This window comes from Ailuropoda melanoleuca, chromosome 5 (assembly GCF_002007445.2).
Source record: "Ailuropoda melanoleuca isolate Jingjing chromosome 5, ASM200744v2, whole genome shotgun sequence".
Lineage (NCBI taxonomy): Eukaryota > Metazoa > Chordata > Mammalia > Carnivora > Ursidae > Ailuropoda > Ailuropoda melanoleuca.
Window position 1 is genome coordinate 101,306,032 of NC_048222.1, and position 25,797 is coordinate 101,331,828.

The 25,797-nt window shown below is 36.8% G+C and overlaps 1 protein-coding gene across 4 annotated transcripts in view; it reads right to left on the minus strand.

Annotated features, from left to right (window-relative positions):
- Window positions 1-16,331: 16,331 nt before the first annotated feature.
- RBM46 (RNA binding motif protein 46) overlaps window positions 16,332-25,797 on the minus strand; it is a 51,100-nt gene continuing 41,634 nt past the window's right edge. For 2 of the 4 annotated variants that reach the window (XM_019809709.2, XM_034661484.1), the window contains exons 5-6: window positions 25,392-25,451; window positions 16,332-18,241 (exon numbers count right to left, since the gene is read on the minus strand). In XM_019809709.2, coding sequence (XP_019665268.1) covers window positions 25,396-25,451 — 56 coding nt within the window. In that variant the 3' untranslated portion in view covers window positions 16,332-18,241; window positions 25,392-25,395. The remainder of the gene's footprint in view (window positions 18,242-25,391; window positions 25,452-25,797) is intronic. The other 2 variants (XM_034661487.1, XM_034661485.1) reach the window with 2 other exon arrangements.

A 25,797-nucleotide genomic window follows, 5' to 3' on the forward strand; every position in this document is an offset into this window, starting at 1 on the left:
CTGAGCTGAAGGCAGATGCTTAACCAACTGAGCCACCCATGTGCCCTGGGTTTGCTCATTTGTAAATGATCTCAAGAACTAAAAAGTTATTGCTGAATTCCTTGTGTGGTAAAATAATTACAAAAATAACTTTAGGGGCACCTGAGTGGCACAGCGGTTAAGCGTCTGCCTTCGGCTCAGGGCGTGATCCCGACATTGTGGGATCGAGCCCCACATCAGGCTCCTCCGCTAGGAGCCTGCTTCTTCCTCTCCCACTCCCCCTGCTTGTGTTCCCTCTCTCGCTGGCTGTCTCTATCTCTGTCAAATAAATTTTTTTAAAAATCTTTTAAAAAAAAACTTTAAATCATATCCATTGTATTTGTCAATGGTTATAATTTTGATATGATAGATCAGAGACCCCAACATAGAATGGCTTACAGATAGATTATTATTTCCTTACCACATTATAGTCTAGCTGTTCTAGGCTGGCAGGACCGCTCTGCTCCACACGGGCATTCTGAAATCCCTGTGTCCGCCATGTGCTTGGTCATTCGCAAAGGCATTGTCCTTGCCTTCATGGTCATAGTCAGGTCTCTGGCCTGTCTGTGTTCCAGTTCCCNCACTCCCCCTGCTTGTGTTCCCTCTCTCGCTGGCTGTCTCTATCTCTGTCAAATAAATTTTTTTAAAAATCTTAAAAAAAAACTTTAAATCATATCCATTGTATTTGTCAATGGTTATAATTTTGATATGATAGATCAGAGACCCCAACATAGAATGGCTTACAGATAGATTATTATTTCCTTACCACATTATAGTCTAGCTGTTCTAGGCTGGCAGGACCGCTCTGCTCCACACGGGCATTCTGAAATCCCTGTGTCCGCCATGTGCTTGGTCATTCGCAAAGTCATTGTCCTTGCCTTCATGGTCATAGTCAGGTCTCTGGCCTGTCTGTGTTCCAGTTCCTGCAGGGGGAAAAGGAACCATTGTCTGGGAAAAGTAACTGGTCCTTAAGTTGGAGAAAATATGTAAGTTGAAAACGTAACTTATTCTTCCCAGATCTCCTTGGTCCAGTGTTAGTCACGTGGCCACACCTATCTGCAAGAAAGACTGAGAAATGTAGTCTCTATATAAATTACCACATATCCAGGAAGAAAGAGACAATTTGCATTCAGCCGTGGTTTGCCCCTTTGTCCGCCAAATATCTTACACACCATTCTACCCACACATGCAACACACGACCCTTTTCCTACAATACTCGAAGTCCCATCTGGTTACTGTGGCCAGATCAAAATTCAGTATCTCTGAGTGATGGGCAACTTTTCCATCTGGTCCAGAGTGGCTCCTCATGTCCAGAAAGGTATAAACGAGAAAGCAGCTTATGTATGTTATCTACATCCTTCCCAATATGCACACAATCCACAGTGGGGACCAAATTCTAGCCTGAGCATATCTCTTTCTTATAACACTTCGCTAACAGCATCAGAGGGTCAGAGGAATGCGTGTCTTCAAATTATGCAGATCTCTAGGCATCTGAGATCACTGATACCGGCTTCCTGGGAGGCTGCAGGCTGAGGGGGTGGTCAGGGGCTTCTCGAAGGTTCCTGAAATTTTCAGCTGCCTACAGGTGAGCTCTCAAGCAGTGCTGGGTTAGATCAGCAATGACGACTTCCCCGCTCTTCCCTTCCCTACTCCTCCCAATGGTAGTAGAATCCTCTAATTCTCAGTATTAAAATGTTTCATTCTTGAAATACTGGTTGACTTTTATTTTCCTGATCAGACCCAAACTGTTACACCATATTTCATCAAACCTAAGTCATGGTCAAATGTAAGATCCACCATTAATATATGCAACATGAAAAAGAAAGACTATATAAGCTAAGTAAACTATGACTTGGCATTGATTGTGAAAACATCCTGATTTCAGAGAAAGAGATATTTGAATGTTTAAAATGTATCTCTTCGAATCAATAAAATAGGGGAAGAGGTTAATCCCCCTTGGAATTGTCTTTTAAGTATGGGATGAAGTAGGATCAAGTTTCATGTTTTTCCACGTGGATACCAAATTGTCTCAGCATCATTTGTTATAAACTATGTCCTTTCTCCACTGATCTGTAGTGCTGATTCTGTCAAATATCAAATACACTTATGTGTGTAGATATGATTCTGGGCTTTCTAGTCCATTCCACTGATTTGTCTATCTCCATACCAATACCACACTGCCTAAGTTGTTTTGATGGCTGTAAACAAATCTTACCAACTTGTTCTTCTTTAGGGCAAGCTTGGCCTTTTGTGTACTGTATAAATTTCAGACTTAGCTTGCCAAGTTACACACAAAGCCTTCAGCAGTTTGTGATTCAGATGACATTGACACTCTAAATTAATTGGCATGTCCATATAATACCGAGTCTTCTAATTTATGAGCATTGTACATAACTCTCCATTTTTATATTATTCTTTCAATAAAGTCTTTTAAGATTATTTGTGGAAGGTTGGCACATAGTTTGTTGGATTTATTCCAAAGTGTTCTATACTTTTAATGTTTTTGTGTATGGTATCTGTACAGTTCAATTCGTGTCTGTTGTTTTTGCGAACTCTCACCAAACTCTGAATAATGATGGTTTTGTTTCTTCCTTCTAATCCTTTTACCTTTTATTTCCTTTTCTAGTTTCACTGAACTCGCTGGAATCTCAAGTAGAGTGTTGAATGGAAGTGGTGAGAGCAGACATGCTTGTCTTCTTCTTAATCACAAAGGGAAAGAATTCAACATTTTATCATCAAGTGTGATGTTAGCTATAGTTATTTTGGAGAATAAGAATGCTACCTTCTCCTTTATCCCTAGTTTTTAAAGATATTTTATTTAAAAATAGACAGTTTAATCCGCATGTTTTATTATGTGATCAAAAATGGCCAGTGGCATTCCAGACTACAATACCTATTTCCTGGTCACCTGTCACTCATCTGCTAAGATGCAACATATCAGCAACTTTTTGTTATGACAGTACTTCATTCCCAGGTACCTATCTCTAAATTTGGAAAGGCAAAGGCTAAACTAGTCTAGCGAAGTTAATGTAACTACCAGTCTGACCATCCATTCTCACAGGGACGATCTCTTCAATGTTGTCATGCACTTGAGATTCTCTTGAATACACTAAAGCTTTACTTCCTAAAGAAAAGAAAACAGTATAGTGCTGTGTTGAGGTATTGCAATACAAAAACCATTGATGCTACTTAAAATGGTCATGCCAAATACATCCCTTCAAGACCGTTCTTCCCACACACCTGGCTGCCCAGCCAAGAACGTGATTCTAAGTCCCACTTGCAGCCAGGTGTTGCCATGTGACGGCTCGAGCCGATGAGAGGTGAGGGAAAGGGAGGTGTGCAGCTTCTATGTCAGCTCCTTTTTATAGACAAGCTGCCTTTCCGGGACTTTGGCTCTTTTTCCTTTCCTGCAAAACTGAGAGCAGAGATGCCAGCAATCCATTTTGAATAAGCAGTTAAAGATAAGGGCTTGGAGAGGAGCAGAGTAACTGGCAGAAACTTTGCCTATTCTTAAATTGCCTCCTCCATTCCGTTAGCATATTTTGGAAAAGACATTTTATCATCAATCAATAAAATCAAACTTTAAAAATTAATTGCAAAGTTTCTTATTTCAGTATCTCCATTAGAAGATAAAGTGTTCAATTATCTAGGAAAAGATGGCTAGAAATACATTTTCTCAAACCAAACCAACTGTTCGTGCATTTTCTTATTTGACATTCTTAGTCACTAACTTCAAGCCTAGCAAACATCTGTCTAGTGCCTAGACTTTGTTCTAGCATTGTTGGAGGTACTGGGAAACCATAATCAATAAGACAGCCGCTGACTGCATGACAATAACAAATAAGGCACTGACGCACATTTTTCCCTCTATGTCTCTCTCCACTTTCCCCCTTGTCTCTGAAATTTGGCTAATGGATGCAGGTAGCCACGAAAGGGTGCATTTTACACTATTTGGTGGATGTGGGACAGAACTCAACCTCAAACTAAATCAACTGTTGAACTGTTTTCAAACAGATATCACATCGTTATTGCTACAGCACAACTGTTGAACTGTTTTCAAACAGATATCACATCGTTATTGCTACAGCACAAAGGAAAATTATCACTGTGGTAGGTTGCCCTGGTTCTATTATTCTGAAGAAACTCGAAAATGAGAGAACAGCCTACACTGTAAGAAGTCCGTTGTCTGCTGATCGTTATTTTAAGGAGTTGCTAATACTAAACCTTAGTCATATTTGAAGCTCACAATCTATGGAATAATATGATCTAATATTAGTACCTTACATGTATTAAGTGATTCAGTCCCCACACAAAAACTCCATGAGGTAGCTCTTACTAATGTCCTCATTTTACCTATAAGAAAAACAAAGGCTCAGAGGGGTAGTGTAACTTGCTCAACCAACACAGTATCCAAGTGCACGAGGCTCGGATCATTAGTATATTCTCTTTGTTTGAAGTCACTGGCCTGGTCTCATTTGGCTTTCCCCTGGTCTTCTCTTCCTTCGCCTCATTTTCTCATCTATTTAAAATGTATTTCATAGGGTGCATTGTATGAATCAATAAGGACTGTCTTAAACTTCTTTAGAACTAAGCAGGGATGTAGAAAAGTTAAATAGAAAAAGTTCTATACCTCTTTCTGTGATGTGAAGTCTTGTTTTTAATTTTTGGATGATGTTTAATTAATGTGTAATTTGCATTATTTGTCTAAATAGATTTAGTTACTATAAAAATACAGTAATAATACTTAACTTGCTAGAGGACATGGACCAAGGCAAAACGGAAGCTCTCCCTTGTTAGTAATATATTTTATAATCCAATGTATGCAAATATCAGTGAGCCACAAATGTTTTTCTGTATGTTAGGAATGAGGCAAAATAGCATTTGTCATCATTTTCAGGTTTTTAGGGTACAATCCTATAACAGTCTGCAAATCACAAATGCAACTGTGTGTAAAGTCACATATTTTATGCATCCCAAGGACCCCCCATAAAAACAACCACCAACCAGGCTAAAAGAAAGATTGAATTATCTTTCTCATATCTCTATAAAAATTATATTAAATTGTTGTCATATAAATAGGCAATCAAAGATTATACTGCCAGAAACGTAGGGAAGATATCCTACGGATACATATCAGGTAGTTCATTAATAAAACTGTAGTTATCTTTCTGGTTTTGGAGATGATTACAGTATTTATCATCTTTTTAAGTTTTTAATTTGTTGTGACTTCTTTCCTCATCCCAAATAAATCTTTTCTTACATAATTTGGTTCCTTTTCTTACTGAGTACCCCCCCAAATTACCTAAGCTTTACTCTCCATCATTAAATGTAGATGGAGGTTTCCTCCTCTGCCTCTACTTTTTGGTCATATTACATGATTGTCATGAGGGTCAAATGAAATAATGCACTTTAAAGACCTTGGAAAAGCCAAAAGTACTATCATACTGAAAAGTGTTAGTATTATATTGCTTTGGTTATGACTCATTTTCACCTAAATCTTTCACACATGGTAGAGAGACTTCCATAAATGGGTTTTCATTTCCAGCTCAAAGTAGAATGCAGTTTCCTATGGATGATATTTCGGTGTGAGGCATAACTGCTACATTATGTGATATCTCAGAAATTTAAGATGCATTCTCTGCACTGAAGAGGTTTAGAAATTCCTGAGGGATTTCTTCATTTGCTTGGTAAGCCACACCATAAGCCAGATGATACGTTATACAGTAAGATGAGTCAGAAACAGAGCCTGCTTTGAAGATACTCTCAGTGATGGTGTTAATCCATTGAGAATGGGTGTGGTTTCTGAAAAATCTCAAAGTCATTTGGAGGTAATGGGATTGCTGAGTTGAACAAACTTGAATAATCATGTTTGAGGCTATAAATAAGAAATGAGTGAAATAATGAGGTTAATTTTTTCTTGTATGGCCCATACAGTGGATTTGAACACAACTTTTGAAATATTTGTTTATAGAGGCACCGAGGTGGCTCAATTGGTTGGGTGTTCAACTCTTGATTTCAGCTCAGGTCATGATCTCAGGGATCCTGAGATCAAGCCTGATGTCAGGGCTCCATGCTGAGTGGGGAGTCCGCTTGAGGATTCTCTCTCTGCCTCTCCCCTCTGCTCACATGCACGCTCTCTCTCTCTCTCAAATAAATAAATAAGTCTTTTAAAAATAAATTGAAATATTTGTTTATAATAATCATTCATGACTTTATTGCCACATTTTGTACACACTGTGATTTGGAGACCTGCTTGGACACATGCCTTCAGTAAAAAGAAAGCCAATGCAGCTATATGTTTATAAGTTAAACTTCTTCAAGAGTGATATATTCACTAAAGCAAATTTTACTTAAAAAACAAACCATAAAATTGTGAAATTATGTATGCGCAAACATAGGCCCACAAGAGCACTACTTTCAGCAAAGCATCTGCTTGTACTGACATAATTACTAATTGCTATTAAATAATTAAAGCTTCATTCGTGTCTATGAGAAATGGCTGTTGGTTTGGAATTTCAGATCAACTGTCAGGATTTCTTCTGCTTTTTGAAGAAAAAAATTCAGCTTATAAAGTGTATAAAAGAAACACATGTTAATCAAATGTCAAATCAATGAATTTTTTTAATCTGTCTACTGGAGCCCAATAACATCACCAAATTTATATGCAAACTTGAACCTCCTTAAGTATCTATTCCTTTTGCATAGAATGAATTTAATTTTACTTATTATGAAAATCAGTCAAGCTTAATTCCTGCATTGCTCATCTGTAATGGATTTGTGTGTTTCTATCCCACTCATAGCTGTAAGAAAGAACAAGGCTCAGGGTGACATATTCAGAAACTAAGCCAGCATGAGTTTGGCTCATTCAGAATCATGAAAGCAGAGTCCTACACCACGCTGCTAGCACAGTCCTTACAGTTTACCAAACTTCATAACCTATACAGCAGGTCTCCCTTTGCTTCTGAAGACACATTTGAACACGAAGAGTCTATTCCTACAGTCTGGAGAACCTACTACCAATCATTTTCCTTTATAATTGCCCCCTTTCACAGAGCTCTGTATTTACTAGAGAAGTTGTGCATATTCATTATTTATTCTAAGAAGCTACCTTTAAAAACTTACGTGTATCCCGCTTCATTCCACAAAAGTTGAGAAAATTTACCAAAATCGATGTATTACAGCTGGACGAGATAAACATAAAACTAAACCATCAAGGCCAGGAGGAAAAGGCAATCATGCAGGTACTAATAATGGACCTTGCAAAATGTGTAGAATCATGTATTAGCAAAGACTCTGAGAAGCACGCTGGGAAGGACCAGGACTTTGAGTCTGTTCACAAGTCCACCATGACACCAATTTTTCAGCCGGGGATTTGAGTCACTTTCCAATTAAACAAATAAATCCTTCTCGAGCACTTTCTGGGTGTTAGGGGCTGTGCTCAGCAGTGGAAGATGCAAAACTTTACGAGTCCTGCTTTCAATCTGGTGAAGACAGTCATGTTCACAGCTGGCTCCATATCAAAGAGGAAGAGTTAAGTAGTAAGATAGGCCTCCACACAATGACTGAGGAGAGATATCCGTTCCAACTTGAGAAGTTGGACGTAGTAACTGAGGTGCACTTTAAAACATAGAATTTTGACAGAAAGATAAGGAAGGCCAAGTCCAGGCTGGGGAGGTAGCCTGACCCTCTTCTTGCCCACAGTGCTGTGTTAATTCCACAACCGCTGTACCGCACACTACAAACGTGTCCTGATGACCCTTGCTGCTCCCCATGTTCATCCCCAAGGTCAGGGCTGGAACCTGGCATGGTACTCACCTTACCTGGAATCCTCAACTCCTCCCGCTCCTCTTCTTATCTGCACAACCTCCAGGTCATTATGCTCGTTATCATTTTTGTTTTATTAGCTAATAACAGAGGCCCAGGCTCAGCTTTAACAATGGCTTCACTGGGCCACAAAGCCTCCCACACATGGAGGGCAGGGATCTTGTCTGCTGTTTTGTCAAGCCTCATCCACAATGATTTAACATGTGCTTTCTAGTTAAAAGTTACTTAATTAATAAATGTTGGCAATTTTTTATTTATAAAAATATAATTTATTATCTAGTAAGCACATATAACATTGATATATATTTATAATTTTTAATGTTTATTTACTTAAATATTTGTTTACTCTAGCAACTATGAACTTATATACAAATATATATTTATATATAATTTTTATAAATAAAATAAAATATTATTTATAAATAAAATATTTTATATATAAATATAAAACCAGGCAAAGTATGAAGAGCGTAAAATGTTCCTGTTTTCTCCTTCCCCCAAGGCCTCCAACAAAAAGCAGCGTTTAGCAGGAAATGTCCTCTTTCTGCTTTGCCATAAGAATAGCCACGGGTTCTCTGTTACTTAGAGCAATCAATCTCTCAATCAATCAATAAAATCTTTTAAAAAAAGAAATGGCCTCAAATGCTATCAGAAAGTCAAGGCAAGCGAGGATCTGGCAAAGGCCTCCCTGGGTGCTGCCATCTGGTGGTGGAAAACCAGGCAAAGTATGAAGAGAGTAAAAGTGATCTCTCCTCTGGAGACCCAAAGATAAAGTGAGAGGACAATGATGGGCCCCATTGATCTCTCTGAAAAACAAATATTTTTAAAAATCAGATTGAAAGAAATCTTTAAAATGTTTTATTGCCAAACATTAATTTTTTTCTCTTTAAACTCAAGGTCAGGGGCACCTGGGTGGCTCAGTTGGTTAAGCAACTGCCTGCGGCTCAGGTGGTGATCTCAGGGTCTTGGGATCAAGTCCCACATCCGGCTCCCTTCTTAGCAAGGAGCCTGCTTCTTCCTCTTCCACCACCCCCCACCCGCTTGTGCTCTTTCTCTCTAATTACTAAATAAAAAATCTTTAAAAAATAAATTCAAAATCAGAAACACTGTTATTTTTCACTTTTGTATCCCTAGCACATAGCACAATGCCTCACACGTAAGAGGCAGCCAGTACGTTTTGACTGATGAAATGCATGAGGAATGGTGATCCCCACTGTACTCCTCCCCGAATGTTTCATTCCTTCCACCTCTTCCCCGGTTCCTGGTAGCTCTTTCCATCCAGCTCTTCAGACAAATTATAGCAGGTGGTCAGTTATGCTTTTAGATCATGTGGGCCTTCCCAGCTCTGGGTGTAAAATACATATTACACATATGGTCAACTGAGATTGACTTAAGAGAACACACATTCTTTTAAAGTCCTTTTTTATTAAAAAAAAAAAAAGTATGAGGATATAATTGTCCTTCATCCAAGAACTATAGACTAGGAATCAAGCAAACGCATTTGTAACTTTGTATTTTCCAAAAGCCCTTGCAATCTTTACCAAGCCAGAGGGCTGATACTGCGCGGTTTCATGCTTCTGTCCTCATAAACTGGAGGATGTTGCCCCCTGAAGGAAAACTAAGGTAAAAAACTTCTAGAAAGATAAAGACCTGAAAGGGTCATTTCTTTTGCTGGGGACAAATCCCTCACCCGACAAGGGCTTGTGAGAAAAGCCACCTTGGAGTCAGTGGCCACTGAGGTGCAGTATTTTGCGGAAATTTCGGACAAAACTAGGTGAAGAGGAAAGGCTCCTGTTTTCTCCTTCCCCCAGGCCTCCAACAAAAAGCAACGTGAAGCAGGAAACGTCCTCCTTCTGCTTTGCCGCGAGAATAGCCATGGGTTCTCTTACTTAGAGCGAGAGTACGTGGGATGGCTGAGAAGGTGAGGGAGCTTGGACCGGTTCCTACAAGGCTCTGACATTCTGAGGCTCGTTTTATGCCTGGGACAATTCGCCCGTCGTGGAGCGTCCATGTTCATGTGTTCAACTTTCAACATCTTATTCGTTCATCCATCTGGGGTTTTTGTTTCGACCATTCATAGGTAAGAATATAATGGTATTTCTTTGCCAAATGTTTAAGCATTTTCCCTAGATATAGTTCATCGACGTTGAACTACACACTCTTCACTCCTACAGCTCACTTTTGCGCAAAGATTTTCAAAATTTCAGATACTCGGTGAGTGATGGAAGTAGCCGGCCACTTGGTGGAGAAGGCTGCCCGGTAGGGAGGACAGGGAGGGAGGGACTCACCCACTCTTTCAGCGCAGGAAACAGGAGCCGTTCTAGATAGTTCCCCCAGGAACGGATTCAACACGGGAAAGTGAGCGCTTACACGATTTGCTAGACAGAACTCGAAGTCAGGAGCCACCACCGGACAGCTGAGGTTTCCCAGTCACAGTCAGTTCGGAGCCGCAGTTCCGACGTGCAGCAGGTGCAGTGCTACTCGGGCGCACAGACGCCGCCTCCACGTGGCACCGCCTCGCCCCCGCAGAGCGGACAGCAACAGGGGCGCCCGCCACCGGGAGCACGCACATGTCTCCAACGTTTCCCCCCGGCACGCCGAACCGTAGGGGGATAGCCTCTACCTCACTTCCAAATCCCAAAGCTCATCAGCGGAATCTAAATCAAGTCCGGAACCACAGGGGCAAAAGAGCCTGGAAATGCAGTTTCAAGCCTCCACCCCTCACAGTACAGGAGAGAATCAAGAAGCGCACAGATGAAGCTACTTGCCAGTCTGTCCGACCCAGCATACCCCCTCACCTCACCAGGGAGAAAAGCTGCTGCGGGGTTCCTCCCGCTTCCCCCACTTCTCCATCCAGCCATTTCCAGCTGTCTTCGATCACGGCCCTGGCTGTTGTCATCGATCGCCGGGATTACTGGAATGCCTTCCTAACCCGGCTCTCCTTCTCAAGGCCTCAACCGTCGCCAACTTGTCTTCTAAGCCGCCTTTCTAAAATGCCAATAATCGTTCTTTTCTCTATTCCAGGCTCTTCGGCACCCGGTTTCCCATGAGCCACAGAATAACGCACGAGTCCCGCAACAGGGCTCACAAGGCCCTTCGCGCCCTAACACCCACCTCCGTCTCCAGGCTTAGGCCAGGTTCCCTCCTCATTCTCATCCCTCTGCCAGTCCTGCGCTGTACGCTCCAGCCCCTCCAAACTTCTCCTTCCCTGCACGTGCTCTGCCGCCTCGCAGTGCCGTCTTTACGTATATGATCTTTCTAACTGGAATACCATGCTCCCCTTCTCTGCTTAGAGAACGATTCTTCCTAGTTCACACACTGTATTTTCCAGATGCAATGCCTAAGATCACTACCTACTCTTTCAGTGCTTGTACTGGGGTATTTGAAAGGTCAGGCAGTAGATACTCCAGTGGAATTGGCATAAGCTACCCCAGGCAGCCAATTCAAGGGTCAAAGATCCTTCCGTGGGTGACAGTTCAGTTTGCATTCCTCTCTCCAATGTTCTCTGAAGCCTGCTTTTTAAGAATTACCTATCGTTGAAGAACATTCTACAGAGCCCTTTGGTAATGAGTACCTAACTACCTAATCAGAGCTGAGGTGTTTCACCTTGTGCTGTATAGGATTTTGTGCAATACTGGAGTTCACCGTATTTATTCAGGGCTGGGTATTGGTGTGGACACTGATGGTTCTCAGTAATATCTCTGTTATCAAGTGATCTGGAAGCTTTGACCTTGAGGGAGCTTTGACATATTGGCCAGTCAGTCCTGCCAGACAGACCATATATGCTCATCCACACTAATTACAACAGGAATAGGTAGGGATAAAACACGTATCTGCTGAATGAGTGAATATAAGGAGTCTACATATTGAATACATGAGATCATCGAGGATGAACTCTTAAATTAGGGATGAGAGATGACAGTGTTTCTACTTGATAGCAGTGCTACTGTTCCTATCTTTCTGAGAGTGGCTTCTATTGCTGATTTTGGAATGTCAGTATCATGGTATAAAAGGTCACTGTGTTTAAATATGGAGAGACACTTAGCTTATATAAACCCCTGTTAAATCTGTCTTGATCTGAATTACCTTATCACCTATACCTATGACATATTAAACAAAAGAAGAACCTCCCGTCCCCAGAAACATTGCCTTTCCAAGGCTTCTTGTACGTATCAGAATTTTTTTTTAAGTATTTTCACTTTTGGGATGGACTTCCTTGTTGGAGCAGCCTTAGGCCCTCTACTCTTGTTTTCTTTTCTATGTAGTTTTCCATAACTCTCAACACACCTCTTGCTCTCCATGAAGGGTTGTATCAAGAGCTCAAAAAATTAACTCTCCTGGAATTTGATGCCCATATTTATTTTTACTTACAGCTATTTTGCAAATTGTAGCGTTCTCTCGTTATGCTGAAGGTGTGGATCATATGTGGTCTTATTTGCCTTTGTTATTGCTCTGGATAGTTTCTAGAGGATGTGTAAAGAGCTTTGGATTTGGGTGACTTCCATTATTCTTAGAATACTAGGTTCCCATTTTTTCTCCCCTTGGCCAACCTATTTTACAAACCCTCCATGGTACAAGAGATTAACGGATGGCAGCATAGCAAGAAAAATACTTGACTGTAGTACATCATTTCTGCTTGACAGCAGTGCTACTGGATATGTTCAGCTTTATGAATTTGGTGATCAAGTAATAACCCAGTTCATAATAGTCTCTAACAGCTAAGTGCTGTTTCTCAGAAAGGCAAACTATTTTTCAGAGAACCCAGCCTTATTCCAAATTTTAGGGGTCTTCTTCAGTATGTTTTTCCTATCAGAGATTATAAATGCTTCATAGTGACATATTTCAAGGACATTGGACCCAGAGTCAAAAGCACAGTCAGGGGCGCCTGGGTGGTGCAGTCGTTAAGCGTCTGCCTTTGGCTCAGGGCGTGATCCCGGCGTTCTGGGATGGAGCCCCACATCAGGCTTCTCCGCTGGGAGCCTGCTTCTTCCTCTCCCACTCCCCCTGCTTGTGTTCCCACTCTCACTGGCTGTCACTGTCAAACAAATAAATAAAATCTTTAAAAAAAAAACCACAGTCAAGTGCATAGCTGCTTGCATTGTTGCATTGCATTTACCACCTGGGTGTATTTTACCCTGGATCCCTACTCAAAACCCAAATTCTGGTCAGTCAGTGATCAGCGTAGCTTCTCCTAACGTACTTGTGTTCAGACTATGGTTCACTAGAGATCTTCACTGTGTTTCTGAAAACAGTTATATGTCTTACTTTAAAAAAAGACAGTTGATAGACACACATAGATAAATGATAGATGATAGAGAAGAAGAAAGAAAGAAAGAAAGAAAGAAAGAAAGAAAGAAAGAAAGAAAAGAAAAGAAAAGAAAAGAAAAGAAAAGAAAAGAAAAGAAAAAAAGGAAAAGAAAAGAAGAAAAGAAATCATACTGTGCCTGGAGTAAAGGGAACTTTTAAAGTATGATTTTATCTGCTTTCTCATAATTGATTTTTCTATAGTCTTCCACGGGTTGGTATGTAAATATAAGCACAAATTTCTTCTTATTCCAAAATACAGCATATTACACACATACTTCTGAAACTTGCTCTTTTTCACTTAACATTATCTCTTTCTATATAGGAATAAAGAGTGTCTCTTTTTGTACTTCTTAATATACACCAAAAAATGTATTAATCAGTCCCCTAATGATGGGTATTTGGGCTATAAAAAATGTTTCAATGAATCACCAAACTATATCATTTTGCACACGCAAATATATTCCAGAATTAGGACTGCAGGGTCAAAAGACTGAAGTATTTGTCATTTTTGACAAGAGCTGCCCAACTGCTCTATATGAATTATACCAATTTATAATTCCAGCAGTAATATATGAGAATGCTTCATTAAAATCTTACCAAAACTTTATCAAACCTGTGAATTTCTTCAAATCTGAACTTTTAGTTTACACTTGTGAGATAAAGCATCTTTTTACACATTTAAGGGCCATCTGTCATCTGCCTATTTTATCCATTTTTCTCTTGAATGGATGGTATTTCTTTCAAAGATTTTTTGAGAGAATGAGTGAGTGCGAGTGGAGGGAGGGACAAGCAGACTCTGAGCACACAGCCCAACAAGGCGCTAGACCCCATGACCTTGAGCTCATGACCTGAGCAGAAATCAAGAGTCAGATGCTTACCTGACTGAGCCACCCAGGTGTCCCTTGAGTGGATGGTCTTTTATCGATACTTAAAAATATTAGAGATTAGCCCTTTGTAAAAATAACCTGCAATTCTTGTTCAAGTTTGTCATTTGTCTTTTGACATGTGGTACTTTGCCATGCACGCTTTTCTTTTTAAATAGAACTTAACAACCTTTTCTATTATGGCTACTAGATTTTAAGTCATAGTTAAAGAATTCTTTCCCACTGTAAAACTGTAAAGGAATTAAGCTAGAGAAATAAGGTTAAGCTTTCTGCATAGCCTTCTGATCTGTTTACAAGGGGTTTTATGCAAAATAGATCATCGTTACATAATAGGACCTACTACTCCACATCTCAGCCACGGTCCCTCGCACAAAGTTGCACTGAGAATTTGATAAAGGACTGTCTTAAGAATTGTTTCCCTGACCAGTGAGCTATATCAAATAGCTAAGAGGCTTATCCATAAGTTTGTGATGAATCAAGTAGGGAAGCCCTTATTTGAATCAAAGGCCTTATATAGCCTATAAGAATAATAAGCAGCTATGTTCACAAGCCAAATGAAATTTCATGTGCAGTATGAACAAAATTAATTGTTCATCTATAATATATAAAGCGACAGTGTTTGACACGAATGTACTGATTTCTAGATTTCTGCTTGAAGGGAGAAGAGATGAAAGAGTGGTACAAATAGTGTATGATTTATATAATTATACCCAAATAATATCAGGTACCATTTGAGCGCCTTCTACTTGCCAGGTGTTTTTAACATTATAAGGTGTGCATCATCACTTTACAGATGAAAAAATATAGCCCAGACAGATCAAAAACTGTCTTCAAGTTCAAAGAACTGTTACTTGGCAGAAGTGGTAATACAATATGATAGCCAAAGCTTACATATTTTTTATCATATTACTATGGATCTCCAAATACAGCGGCTGGTAAGCTCTCTCAATTGTTTGTGGGTTTGTTTTTTAATGAAAATGCTATGTGGTAACTTGTAATTATGATTATTTGGGCCATTACAAAATTCCTATGAAAAACTGTATTAATGTGTTTTCTTTTGGTTTGGAATCTGAGTCACCTCCATATCTCAAGGGTATTAGCACAATAGCTGACTAAATAAACATTCTATGTGCTTGCCAAAGGAGTGATATGACCTGTAAGTCATGGTAATTAAACTGCAAGATCTATACAATCTATGTCAGGAAAAAAATTAATTTTGGTTAAGTACAGTATCTATGCTCATTTAAATTAGAAAATCTAAGGTAGCAACCTGGAAAGTTAAGTACTGCATATGGTTATATGGAACGAGCATTCTATAGAGGGTGAAAAAAAATGAGACTACAGTTGACCTTTGAACAACAAACACAGGGGTTAGGGGCACCAACTGCCCCCCTGGCCCCCACATAAGTCAAAAATCCACATAAACCTTAGACTTGCTCAAAACTTAACTACTAAGAGTCTGTTGATCTGAATGACATAAACAGTCTATTAACACATATTTTGTATGTTATATGTATTATATAATGTATTCTTACAATAAAGGTAAAGAATATGTTATTAAGAAAATCATAAAATACATTTATAGTACTGTACTGTATAAAAAATCCTTGTATAAGTGAACCTGTCCAGTTCAAACCTGTGTGTTCAAGGGTCAACTGTAATTTACCCTCCATATAACTTCTGCTAGAAACTAAAGGTAGTAGAAGAAATATTTGCAACCACTTCATATTCTATATATGCAAATCCCATGTTCTATGCTGCTACATAATGAGTTAATCAACAAAGTTAACTTCTGGTATCTTACAGTGAAAAAATTTTTGTCCCTGATTATCAATTATGTAAACCATCATTAGAAATCCATTATAAATGTACATTATCAAACCATTAAACAGTCAAAATGACTGGATTCACTAAATATTCAAAAGTAAAAGAAGGAAACTTCACTGGCTTCATCAACAAAATATTTCTATTGGCTCCTGAAAAGGTTTTTGGTTACTGTTTCATAAAACTAACAATTTTTTGTCTGCAATATGCTTTGCTTTCGTCCCACGAAGACACTTAGCCTATGAAAAGGTCAAGGTGATGGTGAGAGCTAACTTTTTTGTGTATACTAATAAAAAGAAAACACATGCATATTAGAAGCATCACATATTTAATGTCAAAGAATTTGAATTCAAGTACAAAAATTAAACAACACATGATTTCAACATTAAAAAACCGTATGTAACACTTATTATTCAAACAACTATACAATGAATATCAAAAACACAAAAGAAGCATAACTATAAAAACCTGAAATACATTAACAGCAAAATTAAAATTTATTTCTATAACAAATAATTAACTAAAATATTTATAGTTATTTTCAAGGACCACAATGGTAGACTGCTTTTCCTTTAGTACTGCATAAAATTTGTATCTTAATCTTTCTGCCCTTCATTTCTTTCTACATAATAGTTAGATGCTTCTGGTTATATAACTGTTACAATCTCTAATACAGATAGTGATCCTTGGTAATCAACTTTAGTGTAACCATTGTTTGCAAGTGCTTAAATGTTTGTGAAATGCTATTTGGCAAAGTTATTATGCAAAATTTAACATAAACTATTAAGTTCTACTGCCCACTCAGGAATTAGAAGTATTTAAAATCTCAAAAGTTTAAAAAGAAGAGTAGTTTGCTATAACTTTATCAAGAGAAACCACTGAATAGCTTTTTAAACTTAGCATTTTTATAAGTTCTCCAACTGTAGGTTATTCTGAATTATGGTTGATGTTTACTATGCTGAAATAAATATCTATTTATCATTTTAAAACCAAATGTGCAAACCCGATTCTAAAACAGAATTTTAATTTGCATGCTTTACAAAGAAACTTTCATACTCATGTTTACAATATCTTCTTCAGAAGAATGAGGCCTGATTGGAGATATGTAGTCGCTGTCCAACATGGCTGCCATTAGCAAGTGATATTGTTGGTGACAAGGGATAGCTTGGGTAAGAATAAGGCCTTGAAGTATAAGGAAGCACGCTGGGAGTCCCAGAAGAGAGAGTAGCACTAACAGGGGAAAGACTATTTATTGAGCTGCGACGGAAATTGTAGTCTGTAAATAAATACATGAACAATTATGCTGCACATCTTTATGGATACAAATTTAATTCAAAGAGACAAAGCATTAAAACTATAATCACAGTTTAACATAATGTTCTAACATTCAAAATCCTGCTATTACTATTTTGCTGGTAAAGACTGTTTCAACATTCACAGCATTGCAAATCCTGATAGTTTTATCAGTCAGTCCTAGGAGTTTCTTTCACTGACACAACATTTGAGATCTTACTAGAATGAATTCTTGGATATCTTTTACTTGCATATCTATTCATTGTGTTGTGTGTTTCTGATCACAGAAAAGTGAGAACCTCTGATTTCTCTTGTTCCACAATGCAGCTCCTTTTAAGTTTGGTTCTGATGTAAGGGGTAGTCCATGAAGAAAAGATAAAAAAACAGTGAATTCATATTTGCTTTTTTTTTTTTTTTTTTGATACTGTATTAGGCATCAAACCAGCAGAAACATTCTTCTCCGGACTGCAAAAACATTTGGTGTAAACTAATTGTCCAATATTTCATTATTTAAATACTAATATAAACATCTGTATAACTCAATACACCAATTTAACATTAGAGTTCCTACTTGTACCATAAAACAGTAAAATGAATCATGTTTATAAAATAAACTTCAAGAAACTATCAACTTATAGTATAGAAAAATCCAAAAATTAAAGCCAAATTATTTTTTTAAAAACCAGTTATATTTGAAATAGTACTACTCTACAATAAACATTCATCTTATGCACCAATAATTTCCTGCTTCATTAATTGTAATGTTTATATGTGTGTATGAATATGAAAGACCAAATTGTAAATCCTGTACTTTCCAAAAACTCAACTATGTTCTTTAGGGTAGATTAAGCCAAGGGTCTAACAATGACTATAAAATGATTATTTATAAAAGTTATGGTGTTTCTAGGAATGAAAGAAAAGGAATTAGGTAATCTAATGTACAAGTCAAGCTTTTTCTGCATTTTCCTGGTATTATAGATGAGGCCTAAAACATATGAGCATTAACTTAAGGTTGTCATGGGACTTAATATTTAGCCAACAGGAATGAGATCAACTGCAGGAGAATAAGCTCAAGCAACATCAGTAAGGACCTAGTTAAGAAAAAAAATGGAAAAAATAAAAATCAGTTAAATATAGGTTTAATTTCTAGCGCTGTAAAACTCTAACTTGATTAATTTTATAATCTTTTTATTTTTATTAATGGTACCATAGAATCAATAAAAGCAGTCTGTTCCAAGAAGACAAATACATTTAAAATATCCAATTCAAAATATTTTCAGTATTTTGAAACTGGTAAGGAATTATTTTGATACCATTTGCTTTTCTAATATTCAAAGTAGGATAAGTAGGTTATCACAGAATTGTTTTTCTTAAAGGATCTACTACGCCTGAAGGGTATGGTATTTAGTATTAACAGAAACCTAGTGCTCCTATAATTCAAATTAATTGTTTAAAAAATAATTTCTGATTCTCCCCTCCTAAAGAATATTCAACAAATACAGTCAATTCCTTATTAGACACGTATCTATGATACAATTAGCTCTTTCAATTTTTAACAATGTGGTCATAGACAATATGATCTAGAAGAGCATATCTTTAACTAGTTATACTTCTATAGGTGGGGAAAACGTAGTTTTCAGAGAAATCACTTTCACACTTTGGGTTTATACCCATGCAACAGTTAATGCAGCCTATTCATTGAAACGTAGATAAAAGAGAGATTGTCAGGGAATTCACAAAGAAGATAGCCAGACAATTGGCTACTGGCATAGTACTTAGGTCTAAAAATGGGCATTTTAAATAGTCTCCTACTGTAAACCTTTAATTTAAAAATACACTAATCAACTGTTGTCTTCTCACATTTCTAAAGAAACTAAATTAAAATACAAAACTAAAAGTTGACTCTGATGACCTCATTCATACAGGATAAATCAAGAGAAAAAAATTTCCCCCTAATACTACGAAGACTAGGAAAATCATAAGATTTTACAAGCATTTCAAAAATAAATTTTATTACAAGAATCTAAATATATTCAGAAAAAATCTGGGTAATTAGAAAATACAATACATATCAAACTTAAGATAGTAACTACTGACATAAGCCTAGATGAATCATGTTTTCCTTAGATCTAACATACAATATATATCACAGAAAATAAAAATCAGAAAGCGTCGCGGAGTTTTATGAAATAAATTGATAAGTGAGTCAGAATTCCTAGCATATACTTACTTGCCCACCCCTGGTTTTTCTTCCCAATGAATATCCTTAGCTCTTCAATCCCACTGTTTCTGCCTCAGACTTGGATCTGTCCTCCCCTTTCCCCTTCTTAAGGGAATGATAGAGCCAATTTCAGAATTTAAGTTTTACACCAAGAATTATTCAACTGTATTAATACTTTTTAAATTGAGGTACAATTTACATACAGTGAAATGCATACATCCTATGTATTCACTTCAATGAGTTCTGATAACTCTATAAACCTAGGCAACCAATACCTAAAACAAGCTATAAAACATATCCATCAATCCAGAAGGCCCTGGTGCTCCTTTCCAGTAATAGCCCTTCTGTTGGAGGCAACCACTTTCTGATTTCTCACTATAGCTTAGATTTCTGTTCTTAGACTTCATACAAAATATATTTTTAAAGAAATTTTAAGCCTAGCTCCTTTCTCTCCATATACTTTCTAAGATTCATTATGTTGTGTGTGTCCATTTACTCCTTTTACCTGTTCAGCAGTATTCTGTTTATGTGTGCACTATAACATTTTTTATCCATTTACCTGTTGACAGATAAAATATTTGAGTTGTTCCTAAATTTTGACTATTATGAATAAAGCTGTGATGAACATTCTCATACAAGTCTTTTTATGGATATATGTTTTCATTTCTTTTGGGTAAATAACTTGGAATGAAACTGCTGGGTCATAGGGCAGACAAGACACTGCTGAACAGTTCTTCAATGTAACCATCTGACATTTCTACCAGTAAAATACGAGAGCTCTGGTTGTTGTTCCACATCCTCACCAACATTTGGTATTGCCAGTGTTTTGAATCATAACTATTCCAGTGATGTGAAATGGTATCTCATTTTGGTTTTAATTTGGATTTCTCTCATGACTAATAATGTGTTTAGTTGCCCATTTGAACATGTTCTTTAGTAAAGGATGTATTCAAGCCTTTTGCTCATTTTTACTGGTTTGACTTCTGATTGTTGATATTAATAAAATTTTTAATCAAATCCTCTAATTTAAAATCATAACCCGGGGTAGGTTGGTCCTCAGAAGTCTCTAATTCCACCAACAACCTCTTTCACTGAAGAATGACACAGACAAAAGACGGTTGATTAAGTTACTGTTGGATACTCTCACAGTTAAATGAAGAAAAACATGTTAAAAATTAAGTCTCCTAATTCCTAGGAAAGTATTATTTCTACTTGACCAAGCTTTTTCACTCTGGAAATCTTCTCAAAACTGGGTTGGGGAAAGTGTCTCAAGAGGTTGTTACAGACACGGGGTAGAAATACAGTACATGGTACTCTAAGCTATCTGGCTGCGCTTATTATACCTACTTACCCCCACATTTCCCAATGCAACCCACACAGCTCTGCATTCCCATTTTATATGCTAAATGTTATCAAAGAATTTCATTTGAAGAAAAGGCCCTTTTGCATAAATAAATAAAGTCACTTGCTTTAATATAATGATTAGAGATAGCATTTTGATCAAATCGTCTACAATTTCACATTCATAACTTGAACGAATACAAACATTTTCATAGAGTAACTTTGATCTATATAGCAAATAGGCTTAACCTTAAGTGCCAATTCTAATCAAGCAGTAATGGCTAAAAGGACCCCGGATTCCCAAGGTTCGGAAGCTGCAGCTAGAATGAGCAGAGTAACTGTTGTGCCACTGCCCTGGGAGCAAGGGCAGAAAAGGCAGCACATTCGCCACCTCTTTGTCAGTCCCACTTCTGTAAGTGATAATTCCGTCGACTACCTTTCTCTGTCCGACACAAGAGATAAACACCATCAATATGCTTCTTAGTGAAAATCTAAGCAATGGATGTGCACTGCTTTACTCCATTTGTGTCTTTTTTGTTTGTTTCCAATTCTCTTACACATCTTGACCAAACATCATGGATTCTCCAACTGCTTTTCTGCTTCATATAAAGACGGAGGAAACCCTTAATGGAGACTTTAAATTGAGTTCAAAGTGTCTTCTTATACTTATTTTGGCTATCTTTTTCTTCTGGTTTGTTTCTGACCATACTCTTTAATTTTCCATAAGTACATTCCTCATAATTCTCCTTGTTAACTATTTTTTTCTTCTCCTTAACTATTTAAGTTCTACCTTCATATCTACTCCCTCTTTTTGATGTACCCTTCTTCAGTGTACAATTCAGTGGTTTTTAATAGATTCACAAAGTTGTGCAACCAGTACCACTATCCAGAGCATTTTCATCACCCTAAACAGAAACCCTCTACCTATTAGCAGTCACTACGCTATTTTCTCTCCCCCAGCTCCAGCAACCACTAATTTGTCTGTTTCTATTGATTTGCATATTCTGGATTTTTGATACAAATGGAATCATACAATTCATGTCATCTTTTTTTAACTAGCTCCTTAGCATTTGTTTTCAAGTTTCACCCATGTTATAGTATATATCAGAACTTCATTCCTCTTTAGATCCCCTGGTGAATATACCACATTTTGTTTATCCACTTATCAGTCAATGGTCATTTAGGTTTTTCTACCTGTTGGCTGTTATGAATAATGCTGCTAAGGAATAATGTGTACAAAATTTCATGTGGGGTGCTCCTGGGTGGCTCAGTCTTTAAGCATCTGCCTTCGACTCGGGTCGTGATCCCAGGGTCTTGGGATGGAACCCTGCATCCAGCTCCCTGCTCAGCAGGAAGCCTGCTTCTCCCCCACCCACTCCCCCTGCTGGTGTTCCCTCTCTCACTGTGTCTCTCTCTGTCTGATAAATAAATAAAATTAAAAAAAAAAAATTTCATGTGGACATATGCTTTCAATTCTCTGAAGCAAATAACTAGAAATCAACATGCTGAAGCAAATAACTAGAAATCAACATATGCTTTCAATTCTCTGAAGCAAATAACTAGAAATCATAAGGTAATTTTATGTTTAACTTTTTGAGACAACTATATGGTTTTCCAAGACAGCTATACTGTTTTAGCCTCCCAAAAGCAGTGTATGAGTATGAAGCACATGATATTTTGATCTGTGAAACAAATTTCCCATACCTTTAATACATATCCCACACCTTTAATACATATTTTAAGTACTTTTTCAGATTTCTATAGGATTTTTGTTAAAATTTTTTTTAAAAATTTCATTTCACCATTTTATTATTTCAATTTCTAACATTCAAATAGGCCACAACTGAAATAACTCAGTAACTTTCTTTCACTGAACTTCATCTGCCCAAGTGTTAACACTTGGTAACACAGCGTTGTATATATGCAGAACATAAAACATGGCTGGGTTCAAAGAGAGATTTAAAAAATCTATATAATAGTGTAAATGACATTTATAATTTATTTTGTACTTTCCATCCTAGTACAGAATTATTAAGAACTAACTGTAAAGCAGAGGAAGGAATTTTCAAAATTGCTAATTATTTAAACAACTTATAACCTATGACATATTTAAAAATCATTAACTAGAAATTTTTAAGTGATATTTTTGGCTAGAACACTTAAGTTATTATCAAATTTACTGGCATTTTTACCTCATTTACTTTTACAATTAAATTTTGACCAAAACAAGGTATTTTTACCCTCTATTTAATTTTTGCTATAGGCAACTGACAGCAAAGAGCTAGAAGTAGACATGAAATGACCAATTTTTTTCCCTAAGACTAGGCTCACAGAGTAGCTTAGGTCAGTTTTTCTGTTTTAAGATGATTTTTAGGAGGCTTTCAGTATGCTAATCTTAGTAATGGTGGCTCGATAAGAATGAAAGTTATTATCTCTAAATCCTTTCTTATAAAGTTCTAGTTGGTTAGTTCTCTGTTTTTACTAGAGTAATTATATTTTTCAGATTCAGTTTTGGGGAAAAAATCATCTGCTTTTGTTTTTAACTGAAGTATTTTTTAAATTTACAATATATTTTCTATATAATTTTGAAAGAGTGATTTGAGTTTTAAATTCTTACTGTTGAAACTGAGAGTATATAATAATTTTCATAAACATAATTGTCAGATACCTGTACTTTTATTTTTAAGAAATTACTACTGCTTCATCTAAATTATCTAAAGATTGCAATTTAAGCTTTCAAAAACAAAGGTTTGAAATTCTAGAAAAAGTAAACTAATTTATAGTAACAACAATCAGATCAGTGGTTGCCTGGAAAAGAAGATAGAAGGAGGAACAGGTTACTACTAATAGGGGTGACAGAAATGTTCGTTTTTTTGATTGTGATATCGTTTCACAGATGTATACATAAATCAAAACTGACCAAAGCGTACACTTTAAATGTGCACTTTATCGTATTTCAATTATACCTTGATAAGGTTATAAACAAAACCCAAGTGTTTCTTTGAGTTAGTTTCAGTGTTTCCCAACCTATATCCCCGTACAATTCAAGTACCTCAAAACAAGAATCTATTAGCTAAATAAATCTTGAAAAAAATTTAGTAAAACTGGATTTAACACTTACACAGGTTGCTACTACGATGATTTTCAATATGCTGATAAGCACTATGATTTTTCCCAGGGCAGTATGTAGTACACAGCTTTTCCCAAACTCATTTGACCTTAGAAACAGTTGTTTCACTGAACAACTTTGTAAATCGCTTTGGGAAGAACTTTTAATGGGGCTAATATGTAATAGGGAAACATTAAAAACATACAGAAATATTCTTGAACTATGTTAAACACAGTGATTACAAATTCCAATGCCCTCAGAGGCTAAGATGTAACAAACAAATGAAAAAAGAACTCAAAGAGGACCAAATGGAAATAAAACAGGTGTCTAGATATTTGTACTGAAATTAAATCTAGTTGCTTTCCTTTCAAAAAACCAAAGAGACCTAACAAACCATATCCAGAGCTTCCAGTTTGCTACCTTTGTTAATAGATTATGGCAAATTCCTTTAAAGATAGTTTCTAAACCATTTGGAAGAGATTAATAGAAAAGCAACCTATAAGAGAGAAAATTATGATCTGAGTGCTACAGTTTACCTAGGTTTCAGTATGGCTCAAAAACTGCAGCTCACTAGAAACACTAGCTGGGCAAAAGTGAAGAGAAGATAAAAGCCTTAGGAAAGACAGCAACTCTTTTCAAGTTTCATTTCTATCAGTAAAATTAGTCCTCATAATTCAAAATTTGAACTATAGAATCTTGTAAGAAAAGGTATTTCTGAGAATATCATCACATATTTGAATCTTTATGTTAAGATTAAGATGTACAAAAATAAAGTTATAAGCCTCAAGCATAATAAATACCTTTCCTTGTATGTGAAGTATGAGTTCTATTAATGAGTTAATATTTATTGAGTACTAAGTGCCAAAAATAACTATTCAACATCAGCACTACTTAATCCTTATAAAAGCCTTACAAAACAAATACTATTATTTTCCTCTTTAACAACAAGGAAATTGAGGTACAGAAAGATGACGACAGCTTACTTAAAAACCCAGAACTAGTACATGGATTCTACCCAGGGAACTACAACATTCTTTTTGCTCAACATGTGAAAAGGAGTTCGAATGACAGTAATCTTTATTCAAACTATAAATGACATTTAACATCCTACTAAAACTTATCCTCTCGGTACCATGTTGAAAAAACTAAAGAGTGAATGAATCCTAGTAAATAAATTTTATTCTAAATTCTATCAACAATAACTGTGGTTTTATTAGTTCAAAAAATAGATGATTTTCAGATAAGCTTGAGAAATGCTGAATAATCTACATATAACACACTCACTCCAACAACATCCACATTAAAATACTGTTTACCATCTGTGGTGGTTCACAATATACACTAGTATGCTACAAGCTTTGAGAAAAACCTGAAATACGGAAACCAGATTAACTTTTTAAAACCTTGCTTAATGAATCTATAATTAACAAAGCTATTATAATCAAATATTTCACAAGCTTCTTTAGACAATTTTAAATATTTCTTCTTATAACCATAAGAAGAATAATTTATAACTGGCTTTCTGAAAACTAAATATATCACTTAATATTCCTAAAAGACTTTTTCTTACCTGTTTATTTTCTCCAAATTCTTCTACATAGGTCCAGGCTGAAGAGACTGTGTTCCCTGTCTGTAAGCAGTGAAGACAGAAAAGAATTGAGTCTTGAGATTGATGTTATCCCTAACCTTGGAAGTGCATGGAATCCTTGATAACTTTAGTTAAAAACCTGATCAGTAAATAGGAAAATAAACTTAAAGAACAAAAGAAACAAGTGACAAATAATTATCATTTCTAAATCTCTGCAAAGATGAACAAAGAGAACAGTATTTTAATACATGAATGAAAAGTATGAGTTAGGGGCGCCTGGGTGGCACAGCGGTTAAGCGTCTGCCTTCGGCTCAGGGCGTGATCCCGGTGTTATGGGTTCGAGCCCCACGTCAGGCTCCTCTGCTATGAGCCTGCTTCTTCCTCTCCC